Here is a 14,632-nt window from a genome sequence, read left to right as displayed (position 1 = left end):
GAAGTAGAAGATCAGCCATGATCTCATTGAATGGCAGAACAGGCTCGAGGGGCCGAATGGCCTACTCCTAAGAACATAAGAAATAGGAGCAGGAGTAGGCCATACGGCCCCTCAAGCCTGCTCCGCCATTTAATACAATCATGGCTGATCCAATCATGGACTCAGGTCCACTTCCCTGCCCGCTCCCCATAACCCCTTATCGGTTAAGAAACTGTCTATCTCTGACTTCAATTTATTCAATGTCCTGCTCCTGCTCCTATTTCTTGTGTGCTTCTGTACACTGTGATAATCAGCATATTCAGGACGTCCCCTGGCTCCATTTCAGTCAATCCGCCCTCACTTGGCAACTCGTTCCAAAGGTCAGGGAGTTTAATTTTGAGATGGAAGTTAAGAATTAGCCGAGAGTGAGCGGATCAGAATTGATGGACTAGGCCTGAGGCCGTGGGAAGCCTGTGATCTGCCCTTTTGTATTCTCAGTGCAGGGTAGCGTGTGTTCTCAGCCCCCGCCACAGTCAAATGCCACACATACTTGTCCCAGTCCCAGTCCTCCCTGGCTGTGTTCTGTGCCTATTATCAGCCTGCTGACATGGCAGCGTGACTCAGTGTAAGGTGCCAGTTCTCCAAAGATATTTTCAGTCTCCTCCCCAACACATTTCACAAAAACACCACGTAGCATCTGCAGTAACCTAAAGGACACTTAAAGGAAAAAAGACATTAAATATTTTAAAAGCTAAATGCCAGATTTTTTTTTTTAAAAGTGTCACATCACTATTTGAAGAAGAGCAGAGGGGAGTATTTATCCCTCAATCAACGTCATTAAAACAGATTCTTTGGTCACATTGCTGTCTGTGGGAGCTTGCTGTGCGCAACGTACAATTCTGGTCGCCGTATTATAAAAAGGATATAGAGGCACTGGAGAGGGTGCAGAGAAGATTTACAAGGATGATACCAGAAATGCGAGGGTATACATATCAAGAAAGGAGGAACAGGCTGGGTCTCTTTTCTCTTGAAAAAAGAGGCTGAGGGGTGACCTAATAGATGTCTTTAAAATGATGAAAGGTTTTGATAGAGTGGATACAGAGAGAATGTTTCCACTTGTGGGGAAGAGCATAACTAGAGACCATCAAAATCAGATAGTCATCAAGAAACCCAATAGGGAATTCAGAAGAAACTTCTTTACCCAGAGAGTGGTGAGAATGTGGAACTCGCTACCACAGGGAGTGGTTGAAGTGAATAGCATAGATGCATTTAAGGGGAGGCTAGACAAGTATATGAGGGAGAAGGGAATAGAGGGTTATGCTGATAGAGTTAAATGAGGAAAGTCGAGAGGAGGCTCGAGTGGAGCATAAATGTCGGCATGGACTGGATGGGCCGAATGGCCTGTTTCTGTACCGTATATCTGATGTAATGTTATCCGATGTAATATGTAAAATTGGCTGCCACGTTTCCTACATTGCAACAGTGACTACACTTCAAAAGCACTTCATTGGCCGGAAAGCACTTTGATACGTCCTGGGTTAGTGAAAGGCGCTATATAAATACCAGCCCTTTCTTTCAATACAATTGCTTTTTGTCCAGCGAGAAAAGTAAACAGCAGTGCCCATAGACTTTCAGCCTGCTGAGCCAGGCCGCCCCGCTGCTCCTTCCACTCCCCGGCCTGCGAGCACCATCGGAGCAGGCCGGGGAGTGGAAGGAGCAGCGTAGCTGCCTACCACTCCAGGGAGCAGCATGAGCTGGTGCAGGAGGGTGACGGCAGTGAAGACTGATGTCAGCAAGGTCCAGGTCGGTGATTGGAGCATGGGCAGATACAGCAGGAGCGGCGGGGTCGGGGCGAAGGAGCGGCGAGAGACTAGAGGGACATGATCTGGGCCCAGGAGAGGCGTGAGTTCGGGGCCAGGGGCAGCACGGGCCAGCCCACACTGCGATATGTGCGCGCACTAGGTCCGTGCAGCAGAGCAGGTCTCCAGTCGTCTGGGTTAACCCTTGCCACTGGACCAAGACCTAGCTCTGTCAAGCCCGTGTGGTGGCTGGTGTGCAACGGTCACCACACGTTAAAATAATCCACGCACAGGCATCTTCCACCCTTCAGGATGTAGTTCAGGATCTGGAATATTAGGTCCTTCATTGAAACAACTGTGAACTTTTTGACGTGGAAGCAAGTCATCCTCGACTCGAGGGACTGCCTATGATGATGATGATGATGATAGACTTTCATTGTATCAGTTTGGAGGGTGAATAGTGTTGGGTACTGTCCCTCAGAGACATGGACCATGTACAGTAGACACCTCAAGTCGCTGGAGAAATACCACCAACAATGTCTCCGCAAGATCCTACAAATCCCCTGGGAGGACAGACGCACCAACGTTAGCGTCCTCGACCAGGCCAACATCCCCAGCATTGAAGCACTGACCACACTCGATCAGCTCCACTGGGCAGGCCACATAGTCCGCATGCCAGACACGAGACTCCCAAAGCAAACGCTCTACTCGGAACTCCTTCACGTCAAACGAGCCAAAGGTGGGCAGCGGAAACGTTACAAGGACACCCTCAACGCCTCCCTGATAAAGTACAACATCCCCAGACACCTGGGAGTCCCTGGCCAAAGACCGCCCTAAGTGGAGGAAGAGCATCCGGGAGGGCGCTGAGCACCTCGAGTCTCATCGGCGAGAGTATGCAGAAATCAAGCACAGGCAGCGAAAGAGCGTGCGGCAAACCTGTCCCACCCACCCCATCCCTCAACCACTGTCTGTCCCACCTGTGACAGAGACTGTAATTCCTGTATTGGACTGTTCAGCCACCTAAGAAATCACTTTAAGAGTGGAAACAAGTCTTCCTCGATTCCGAGGGACTGCCTATGATGATGACTTTCCAGCTCTTGGTCCATAGCCCTGTAGGTTACGGCACTTCAAGTGCACATCCCAGTACTTTTTAAATGTGGGGGTTTCTGCCTCTACCACTCTTTCAGGCAGTGAGTTCTAAACCCCCACCACCCTCTGGGTGAAAAAAATTCCTCTCATATCCCTTCTAAACCTCCTACCAATTACTTTAAATCTATGCCCCCTGGTTGTTGACCCCTCTGCTAAGGAAAATAGGTCCTTCCTATCCACTCTATCCAGGCCCTTTATAATTCTATCTGCCTCAATAAGATCTTCCCTCGGCCTCCTCTGTTCCAAAGAAAACAAACCCAGCCTATCCAATCTTTCCTCATAGCCAAAATTCTCTAGACTAGGCAACATCCTCATAAATCTGCTCTGTACCCTCTCCAGTGCAATCACATCTTTCCTGTAATGTGGTGACCAGAACTGCACGCAGTACTCCAGCTGTGGCCTAACTAGTGTTTTATACAGTTCAAGCATAACATTACAGGGGCATCCTTTGCCTAACTCCGATGGCTGTGGCAGTGTCTGTTGAGTGAGCTTTGCTGGTTCACACAGTGGCTGTTGATCAAGGTGACACGCTGGGGTTGGACGTACAACATCGGGTAAGGGAGAGGGATACCCTGGCATTTTCTCCTTGAACAGGTTGACGGGCTGAATGGCCTTTTCCTGTTCCTATGCAGAGCTGGACCGGGACCGAGGTTGGGATCAGGTTTCGAGGAGTGCATTTGATAATGATAATTAGTAAAATATCACAGTAACGTTAATAATAGACGTCGCCACATTAATTTCATAGAAGGAAGTGAAAAAGTCCCACTCAAACCCCAGCTACTCCAAACCCGAATGACGGTAATCCTATCGGGGGTGTATTTCCACAAAACAACAACTTGTATTTATATAGCACCTTTAACGTAGTGAAACGTCCCCAGGCGCTTCACAGGAGCATTATGAGATAAAAATTTGACACCGAGCCACATAAGGAGAAATTAGCGCAGGTGACCAAAAGCTTGGTCAAAGAGGTATGGTTTAAGGAGTGTCTTGAAGGAGGAAAGAGAGGTAGAGAGGCGGAGAAGTTTAGGCAGGGAGTTCCAGAGCTTGGGACCCAGGCAACAGAAGGCACAGCCACCAATGGTTGAGCGATTATAATCAGGGATGCAAGTAGAGCTGGGTGTCATCAGCGTACATGTGGAAACTGACGTTGTGTTTCCAGATGATATCACCAAGGGGCAACATATAGATGAGAAATAGGAGGGGGCCAAGGATAGAACCTTGGGGGACACCAGATGTAACTATGTGGGGGTGGGAAGAGAAGCCGTTGCAGGTGATTCTCTGGCTACGATTAGATAGATAAGAATGGAACCAGGCGAGTGCAGTCCCACCCAGCTGGACGACCGTGGAGAGGCGTTGGAGGAGGATGGAGTGGTCAACCGTGTCAAAGGCTGCAGACAGGTCGAGAAGGAGGAGGAGGGATAGTTTACCTTTGTCACAGTCACAAAGGATGTCATTTGTGACTTTGATGAGAGCTGTTTCAGTACTGTGACAGAGGCGGAAACCAGATTGGAGAGATTCAAACATGGAATCATAGAGTAATAGAATCTCACGGCACAGGAAGAGGCCATTCGGCCCATCGTGCCTGTGCCCGATCTTTGGTAGAGCTGTCCAATTAGTCCCACTCCCCCGCTCTTTCCCTGTAGCCCAGTTAATGTTTCCTTTTCAAGTATATATCCAATTCCCTTTTGAAAGTTACTATCGAATCTGCTGCCACCTCCCTTTCAGGCAGCACGTTCCAGATCACAATAACTCGCTGCGTAAAAAAATACCTCCACATCTTCCCTCTGATTCTTTTGTTGATTCTCTTCAATCCGTGTCCTCTGATTACCAACCCTCCTGCCAGTGGGAACAGGTTCTCCCGATCTACTCCATCAAATCCCTCATCATTTTGAACACCTCGATCAAATCAGCCCACAACCTGCTCTGCTTTTAGGGGAACAATCCCATAAGAACATAAGAAATAGGAGCAGGAGTAGGCCATACGGCCCCTCGAGCCTGCTCCACCATTTAATACGATCATGGCTGATCTGATCATGGACTCAGGACCACTTCCCCACCTGCTCCCCATAACCCCTTATCCCTTTATCGGTTAAGAAACTGTCTATCTCAGTCTTAAATGTATTCAATGTCCCAGCTTCCACAGCTCTCTGAGGCAGCAAATTCCACAGATCCACAACCCTCTGAGAGAAGAAATTCCTCCTCATCTCAGTTTTAAATGGTCGGCCCCTTATTCTAAGACCATGCCCCCTAGTTCTAGTCTCCCCATCAGTGGAAACATCCTCTCTGCATCCACCTTGTCAAGCCCCCTCATAATCTTATACGTTTCGATAAGATCACCTCTCATTCTTCTGAATTCCAATGAGTAGAGGCCCAACCTACTCAACCTTTCCTCATAAGTTAACCCCCTCATCTCTGGAATCAACCCAGTGAACCTTCTCTGCACTACCTCCAAAGCAAGTATATCTTTTCGTAAGCTTCTCTAGACCCTCATCACAACAATATTTCCTAGTGTTTAAAACTTCTTTATTCACTGTGAGGCTTGGAGCTGGATCGGGGCGTGGGTCAAAAATGTTCGAGTCAAATACGCTGAATGGTTATAAGAGAAGACAAAAATGGAACTAAATAATGTTGACATGACTTTAATTGTTGGCATGGCGCATGACATTTTTTTCCTCAGTCGAATGATTCTAAAATGAATGCCTATTTAATCCAATTAATGTCAAGACAGAAAGGCCTTCATTCTCTGCCTCTGTCACATGCCCCTGCTGGGGTTACAGAGAGCGAATGTGTTGCTACTGTAACCATGTTACAGCAGACGTGTGTTTAACTGATCTGTCATTAGTTGTATCCTGGACACCCATCACAGGCCAACGTGGTCAACATGGGGGAAGGTGGGGAATGAGATTGATGAGGTGTTTGACTACAGACTGACTGAAACACTCACAGGGATGACGAGGATATGTACGATTCGGGTCGGCACCCAGCTGGATTTAGAGCCAGGCTCACTTTACAGCACTTTACATGGCCATTCTTCACTCTTAACAATAAACACATGCCCATTTCTCTCTCTGCTTTCTGTTTCCATCAGTTATTGACACCCTTTACATCTGTTCAGGAGCAGGAGGAGGCCATTCAGCCCCTTGAACCTGCTCCACCATTGAATCAGATCGTGGCGGATCTGGTCGCAACTCCACCTTTACTCCACATCCCTCGCTATCCGTACCCAGCAACAATCTACCCACCTCAGTCGCAAAAGCTCCAATTGAGCCCCCCCAGCATCCACAGCCTTTTCAGGGAGAGAGTTCCACATTCCCACTGCCCTTTGTGTGAAGAAGTGCTTCCTGACATCACTCCCTGAACGGCCTGGCTCTAATTATAAGGTTATGCCCCCGTGTTCTGAACTCTCCCACCGGAGGAAATAGTTTCCCTCCATCGAATCCTTTAATCAGCTTAAACACCTCAATTAGATCACCCCTTAACCTTCTATATTCAAGGGAATATAAGCCTAGTCTGTGCAACCTGCCCTCACAATGTAACATTCTAAACTCCGGTATCATTCTGAGTCTACGAATTCTCTATAAATATCAACTCGCGCCTCTCCACGACCTTGGATTCTCCAGTGTGGAGAGGGATGCTGATACAGGTACATACCACGCTGGGTGTCAGCTGTGGCTCAGTGGGTAGCACTCTTGCCTCTGAGTCAGGAGGTTGTGGGTTCAAGTCCCACTCCAGGGCTTAAGCACATAAATCTAGGCTGACACTCCAGTGGTGAGGGTGTGCTGCACTGTCGGAGGTGCCGTCTTTCGGCTGAGATATTAACCACGCTCTCAGGTGGACATAAAAGATCCCATGGGAGTTGTAGGGACCTGATGTTGGGGGATATGTGAGTTCAGGACAGTGCGGGGGGTAGGGACCGGGGTTGGGGGATATGTGAGTTCAGGACAGTGTGGGGAAATGTCTGTCAGTGTGAGCTGGGTATGGGTTAGCTGCTTGTTGATCGGTGCCTACACAGGTGCCAGTGTTGAATACCAATCCTAGAATGGTTACGGTGCAGAAGGTGGACATTCGGCCCGTCAGGCCCGTGCCAGCTCTCTGCAAGAGCACCTTCAGCTAGTCCCACTCCCCTGCCCTTTCCCCCTATCCCTACAACTTTCTTTCCTTCAGGTACTTACCAATCTGTGGGTGATTTTGGTCTTCAGCAGAAGCGCAAAAAAAAAAAGGTTGAGAGAAAAGTCTCGAGCGGAGTTCTGTAAGTGCGGCCATTCCCAATCTCTCGTTGTGCTCTACCCAACGAGAGTGAGCTCACCCCTCAACCACTGGCCTGTCTTAATCCCAGGACACTCAACACAAGGCAAAATATTGAAAGGGAAGCTTTAGAATACCCTGGGGGCGCCCTCACTTCATGATTTGACACGTTACAAGCACCAGAGACACCGGTGATTAAGAGTGAGCGATCTGTGAGGAGCTGTCAGCTGCACTATACTGTGTGCCACTGGATGGCGCTCTCTGCTTTGCTATTTTTCATGAACATTTCGGGCTGGATTTCCCGTTCCTGTCTGTCTCTGTTTTTGCCCCAGAGAGGCCGCAATGGCGGCGGTGAGCTGTTCCAGGCGGGGGACCAGATTCCAACGCCCCGCCGGGGTTTTCGGGGCCAGTGTCGGCGGGTCGCAGGGCATTACCGCCCGGGGGAGGTGAGCCGGTGTGTAACGCCTCCCTTAGCGTCCACCCCACACTCAGGGCCCAGCTGACCAATTTTGCTGACTGAGACGCAAACTGTTCCCGGGCGTAAACTTTACCGCCCCGCCACCATTACCGCCCCGTAATTAGCAAAGCCCAAAATCCAGCCCTGAGCAGCATCCAGACTTAGGTGATTCAGAGTGAATATACGCATGGTATTGGTGAGGGACCTCACCATACAATTACGCATCGTGCAATGTTTTCAGTTAAGAAAGACTTGCATTTGTATGGTGCCTTTCAGGACCTCAGCACGGCCCAAAGTGCTTAACAGCTAATGGAGTACTTTTAGACAGTAGTCACGGTTGTAATGTGGGAAATGCACAGCAAGATCCCACAAACAGAAATGTGATAATGACCAGATCCTCTGTGTTGGTGATGTTGGCTGAGAGGAGCTGGTGTTTGACTGTGAATGGAGGTGAGCTGTGAGGAGGGTTGCTGTGCACTAACGGGCCTTTCTGTCTGTCTTCATGCAGCACGATGGGCAGCCATACTGCCACAAGCCCTGCTACGGAATCCTGTTTGGACCTAAAGGTAATGAGGATAAAGGAGACACCATGGGGATGGGTTAGTCCTGGGGATCACACACCGTGGGGATGGGTTAGTCCTGGGGATCACACACCGTGGGGATGGGTTAGTCCTGGGGATCACACACCGTGGGGATGGGTTAGTCCTGGGGATCACACACCGTGGGGATGGGTTAGTCCTGGGGATCACACACCGTGGGGATGGGTTAGTCCTGGGGATCACACACCGTGGGGATGGGTTAGTCCTGGGGATCACACACCGTGGGGATGGGTTAGTCCTGGGGATCACACACCGTGGGGATGGGTTAGTCCTGGGGATCACACACCGTGGGGATGGGTTAGTCCTGGGGATCACACACCGTGGGCTATGGAGAATCGGCCTCCATTTTACACCTGACCCACTCTCCATTCACTTCACTGATATCTACAACAGATCCCCTCTGACTGGGATCCTGTGATCTATGTGTAGAACAGGTCCCCTCTGACTGGGATCCAGTGGGTTATGTGTAGACCAGATCCCCTCTGACTGGGATCCAGTGGGTTATGTGTAGAGCAGATCCCCTCTGACTGGGATCCAGTGGGTTATGTGTAGACCAGATCCCCTCTGACTGGGATCCCATGATCTATGTGTAGAAGACTCTCTCCTCTGACTGGGATGGTTTGTTCTATGGCCCGGAATTCCTAAGCGACCTGGCAGTGTTTGGGGCCTCGGGTGCTGAAGGCACGGCCGGAAATGGTGGGGCCACGGAAGAGGGGGTGTTATACAAGAGGCCAGAATTGGAGGTCTGGGAGAGCTGAGGGGTGTGCAGGAGTTTACAGAGATAGGGAGGAGCTAGGCCGTGGAGGAGTGTGGGGGGGGGGGGGGGTTTCAGCAGCTCGAACCTGTTAGCAATGAATCTGCCTCAGTTTCCATCTCCCATGTCCTTTCCTTGCTGTTGTTTACAGGGGTCAACACTGGAGTTGTCGGGAGCTACATCTATGAGAAGACTGAGAGTGCTGGGGACCAGTGATGGGACGACCAACCTCGGGGAGATTGCAAGCCCAGCATTGTGGGTGGGTGGCTGTTGCTGAAGCAAAGCTCACAGACCCTGTATTCACCGTAACACACAGTAACAATAGTTTAGAAACAGAACTAGACATGTTTGGAGGTATTAAATGTAGTTTGATCTGTAGTGTGCTGTTGACCGACTAGTATTAAATGGGCAATTTGTGTGAACTGTCACCGGAGGGGGAGAGGCAGCTTGCAGGACTTGGCCGCCTCCGATCGCTATCTCTCAAATACTAACACAGCGCACAGCTGCTGACAGCTGTTAACACCAGCGCGAATTTGCCAAAGCTGGATCTCGAGCCGGAGAGTACCGGTCAGGGCTGAGTTCGCGCCCCTTTTACAGGCGGAGTGAGTACCTGTTGGAGCAAAAACTCAGGGGTCAGGCAGCATCTGTGGAGAGAGAGAAACAGAGTTAACGTTTCAGGTCTGTGACCCTTGGTTAGAACTGGAAAAGTTTGAGATGTAACCGGTTCGTCAGGAAGTTGAACTCGATGCTGAGTCCAGAAAGCTGTAAAGTACCTAAACGAAAGATGAGGTGCTATTCCTCAAGCTTGCGTTGAGCTTCGTTGGAACAGTGGAGGAGACCGAGGACAGAGAGTTCAACAATTTCAGGCCATAACCTCTGCCCATATTTTATTTCCCTTTTCCCCCCTTTTTTTTTACAAACTCCCTTCTTCCTCTCTCTTTCCGAGGGCAGCTGGTGATGATTCCGCCATTCACACCCTATGTAGACTCATCTTTTGTCCCTAATTTGTGCCATTACCATCTCATTTTGGCCCATCATCCCCTTTGTCTCTCAAATCTCTCCTGCCTTCCACCCTATCACAGACCTTCCCTTTTGTTCTTCCCTCCCCGCCCCCTTTCCCTGCCCCTGCACTTCCTGAAGAACCTGTTACATCTTGGACTTTCCCAGTTCTGACCGAGGGTCACAGACCTGAAACGTTAACTCTGTTTCTCTCCCCACAGAAGCTGCCTGACCCGCTGAGATTTCCAGCATTTACTGTTTTTGTTTCAGATTCCAGCATCCGCAGTATTTCGCTGTTGTATACCTGTTGAAATATCTTTCGAGCGCAGCTGGGGTAACACCATCCGTGAGTCACAATGTATTGTTCTCCATGTGACATCCGTCCTGTTTTATGAAGCCTTCCCGACTGTCTAATCCCCTCATCCCTCAGTGTATATCTCGATTTCTCCCCGTTGGAAGGGGGCCGTGGGGTTTCCTGTCATTACAGTGTTATATCATGCAAAGTACACTTCAAGTACCCTGTTTCTTTTTTTTAAAAAAGCATCTGCGAAGAGAAGCTTCCCGTTAACATGCATTAAGTTAAACGCTATTCCATTATCTTTTACTGATAATAAACTATTGCCAAACATTTCTCGACCTTTCTCAGTTTTGTTTATTTTCCTTTCCAGCTGCTAAGTTAAGTTGTGGTGCACAGATGCCAATGTATATTTCCCCCTGCCCCCTTCCTGGGGGCACTTGTATAGGTGTAACCCCCCCCCTCTTTCGTCTCTCTCCTGAGTCGTCCCCCAGTCATCAAGATCCACGGCGCAGCCCTGGACAATGTGGACCATTTCCCATACCTCAGGAGCCTACTATCAGCAAGGGCAGGCATCAATGACGAGGTTCAACATCGCCTCCAGTGCACCAGTGCAGCCTTCGGTCGCCTGAGGAAAAGAGTGTTCGAAGACCAGGCCCTCAGATCAGGCACCAAGCTCATGGTCTACAGGGCTGTAGTGATACCTGCCCTCCTGTATGGATCAGAGATAGAAACATAGAAACATAGAAAATAGGTGCAGGAGTAGGCCATTCGGCCCTTCTAGCCTGCACCACCATTCAATGAGTTCATGGCTGAACATTCAACTTCAGTACCCCATTCCTGCTTTCTCGCCATACCCCTTGTTCCCCCTAGTAGTAAGGACCTCATCTAACTCCTTTTTGAATATATTTAGTGAATTGGCCTCAACAACTTTCTGTGGTAGAGAATTCCACAGGTTCACCACTCTCTGGGTGAAGAAGTTCCTCCGCATCTCGGTCCTAAATGGCTTACCCCTTATCCTTAGACTGTGACCTCTGGTTCTGGACTTCCCCAACATTGGGAACATTCTTCCTGCATCTAACCTGTCTAACCCCGTCAGAATTTTAAATGTTTCTATGAGGTCCCTGTGGACTATATACAGTAGACACCTCAAATCATTGGAGAAATACCACCAATGATGTCTCTGCAAGATCCTGAAAATCCCCTGGGAGGACAGACACACCAACGTTAGTATCCTCGATCAGGCCAACATCCCCAGCATCGAAGCACTGACCACACTCGACCAGCTCCGCTGAGCAGGCCACATTGCTCGCATGCCCGACACATGACGCCCAAAGCAAGCGCTCTACTCAGAACTCCTACAAGGCAAGCGAGTCCCAGGTGGGCAGAGCAAACGTTACAAGGCCACCCTCAAAGCCCCCCTGACACCTGGGAGTCCCTGGCCAAAGACCGCCCTAAGTGGAGGAAGTGCATCCGGGAGGGCGCTGAGCACCTTGAATCTCGTCGCCGAGAGCATGCAGAAACCAAGCGCAGGCAGCGGAAGGAGCGTGCAGCAAACCAGTCCCACTCACCCCTTCCCTCAACCACTGTCTGTCCCACCTGTGACAGAGACTGTAATTCCTGTATTGGACTGTTCAGCCACCTAAGAACTCACTTTGAGTGGAAGCAAGTCTTCCTCGATTTCGAGTGACTGCCTATGATGATGATGATGGTGATGATGAACCCCCCTCTCGTCTCTCTCCTGGGTGACCCGAGACAGCCACTCTTGTCTGGCTATTTGACTGTAGGGGCATCCTGGACAGGCCTGATCCCTTCTTGTCACGTCCAGACGCACCTTTTTTAAATCGGGGATTTACAGGAAGGACTGGGAAGAATGATTGGTTCCTAGAAAGAAAATAAAGAAAGACTTGCATTTATATAGCACCTTTCATGACCACCGGATGTCTCAAATCACTTTACAGCCGATGAAATACTTTTGGAGTGTAGTCACTGTTGTAATGTGGGAAACGCGGCAGCCAATTTGTGCACAGCAAGCTCCCACAAACAGCAATGTGATAATGACCAGATAATCTGTTTTTTTGTTCTGTTGATTGAGGGATAAATATTGGCCAGGACATCGGGGATAACTGTCCTGCTCTTCTTCGAAATAGTGTCATGGGATCTTTTACATCCACGTGAGAGAGCAGACAGGACCTCGGTTTAACGTCTCATACAAAAGACGGCACCTCCGACAGTGCGGCACTCCCTCAACGCTGCCCCTCCGACATTGCAGCACTCCGTCAGCACTGTTCTGGAGTGTCGGCCTAGATTTTTGTGCTCATCCCTGGAGTGGGGTGAAGTCCTTTCTCCTGCAGTACAGAGGGTCTGTGACCTCCCAGATGCAGCGATAGATGGAAAACTGTGCGATGTTAGCTGTGTCGCCTGCTCCGGACTGGAAGGATCCGGTGGTGAAAGAATTGAGGGCCCGGTGACCTAGAAGGCCACTGGGAGAGCCGTCGTTACCCGGCTCGGAGGCTACAGGCCTGGTTCCAGGAGGTGGCAGACTTCTGTGACCACCTCCTTGGTGAAACGGAACCTAATACACGGCTCCTGGCTGAGGAGCAGTGAAGAGAAGCGCTGTCGGAAAACCCTGGGTGGGTAAGGCCTCCTGCTGAGTGCCCTCAAGTCCCTCCTTCTCCTCCCTCTGCGAGCATCTTGTCCTCTTCTTCACTGCCTCCGGAAAGTTCCGTCTACCTGTCGGGGGGACTGCAATTACAGCCGGTATGACTGGGAGCAAGTGGTGTGAGCAGAATCTTTTAAATGAGAATCAAGGCATTCTCCACTTGCAGCACCTCTCCCGGTCACCTCAGCAACTTTGAGCAACTCTAGAAAGCTCCAAACAGTTGCACAAACTTACACAGAGCCTGTAGTGGTTTGCTCGGGCGTCCCGAAACACACCTCCTACTACAAGCTCTGGACGATAGGGATTACTACGGACAGACCTGGCACGGATATTTTACAGGCTCAACCGTATAGTGTTTAATAAAGTTCAACCGCACCACTAGTAAAACAGTGCACAGTGTGTAATACAGTACAAACATACATCCCTGGCTTGTCCAACAAGCCCCTGCCATGTCAAGTTACCACGGCCTAACATATAATATACAGTACACAGGAAAAGAACCTTCCCAGACTAAACCCCTATGGTTTGGCTCAGACATACAGCGCCCCTTCACACAGCTAAGTGGTGTTAAGGATGTGTAGGCGTGGACAATGCGTGGACAATGCTCACCCCAATTGTCCGCGGACTTGCTGCAGCTTCCCGTACGCCATGGCTCCTGGCTCTGTACCGCCGATGCAGTATTCCAGTCCCAGTTTGAGTTACAGTCCATATTGGGGTGAAAGAGCGAGGCTCAGCTCTCCGTGATGTTCCATCCGTCCCGTGGTGGGGTGCTGGTTTCTTGGTGAGCGAAGTGGCGAGAGAGAGAGCGAGCTATCCAAAAGGGCTCTCGGATATACCCCTCCGATACACAGACCGCTGTCTGTGTTATAATGGATGCAGGGCCTCGGGGCCTGGTTTCCAGGCTCCCTCCCAGGTCTGGATGGGTCATCCACTCCAGTCCTTTGTGGCCTCTTCCCACCTTCTGGGGCCTGGTCTCCGTGGTAACAAAAGGTTTGATGTCTTCTTGATATGTTTTAATGTCCTTAATGGTCGGTGATTTCTCCAAACCGATCTAGTTAACTGGCTCATTGCCCGACAGACAATGGGCCAGCCATCTCCTGCTGGTCACCAGTTGGGAGTGCACTTCTCGGGACATTGTTTTCCCAAAGGAGTCTGTTTACACAGCAATCCGCCTTGATTGGTAGGGAATTTCTGTCCATCACAGTTCACCTGGGCCTCGCCCATCTTTACAAACAGGCTGGTGAACTTTCAGCAGAGATTTGTTCTGATATCCAATATTTGTCGAAAGTCCCTGGGAACTGAGCCCAATGCTACTGTAGAAATGCGAAAGCAAGTCAGCTGCAAGCTGTTGATGATCGCTTTACGTAGCGCTGGTAGGGTCCATTCTTCTAGTGGATACACGTTCAGCTGCTTGTGATTGAGAGAGGACGTTAAATGGAGCGGCGACGTCCAAAATGGCACATCATGCGTCAAATCGGCATTGCAGACTCACTGAGGTCACCATCTGCCTGATCTATCTTTCCACATCGAGTGCAGGCAGCAGCAGTGCTGCCGACCTTCCCAAAATGGCCGCCGCCGCGGGACACCCCGGAAGCGAGGCGGCCACCATGTTTTCTTCCAAACCAGCCTTATCGGCTTACGGTAAAGGCTCCGATTTCGTGGCCCAATTGTCTTTAAGCTTTTAGCGTTTGTTT

The 14,632-nt window shown here is 50.0% G+C and overlaps 1 protein-coding gene across 1 annotated transcript in view; it reads left to right on the top strand.

Annotated features, from left to right (window-relative positions):
- Window positions 1–10,612, top strand: part of crip2 (cysteine-rich protein 2) — a 75,725-nt gene extending 65,113 nt beyond the window's left edge. The window contains exons 7-8 of the mRNA XM_070878719.1: window positions 8,138–8,195; window positions 9,134–10,612. Coding sequence (XP_070734820.1) covers window positions 8,138–8,195; window positions 9,134–9,198 — 123 coding nt within the window. The 3' untranslated portion in view covers window positions 9,199–10,612. The remainder of the gene's footprint in view (window positions 1–8,137; window positions 8,196–9,133) is intronic.
- The last annotated feature ends 4,020 nt before the right edge of the window (window positions 10,613–14,632 follow it).

Source organism: Pristiophorus japonicus, chromosome 4, assembly GCF_044704955.1.
Source record: "Pristiophorus japonicus isolate sPriJap1 chromosome 4, sPriJap1.hap1, whole genome shotgun sequence".
In the NCBI taxonomy this organism is placed as follows: domain Eukaryota; kingdom Metazoa; phylum Chordata; class Chondrichthyes; family Pristiophoridae; genus Pristiophorus; species Pristiophorus japonicus.
This window is presented reverse-complemented; position numbering and strand designations above follow the sequence as displayed.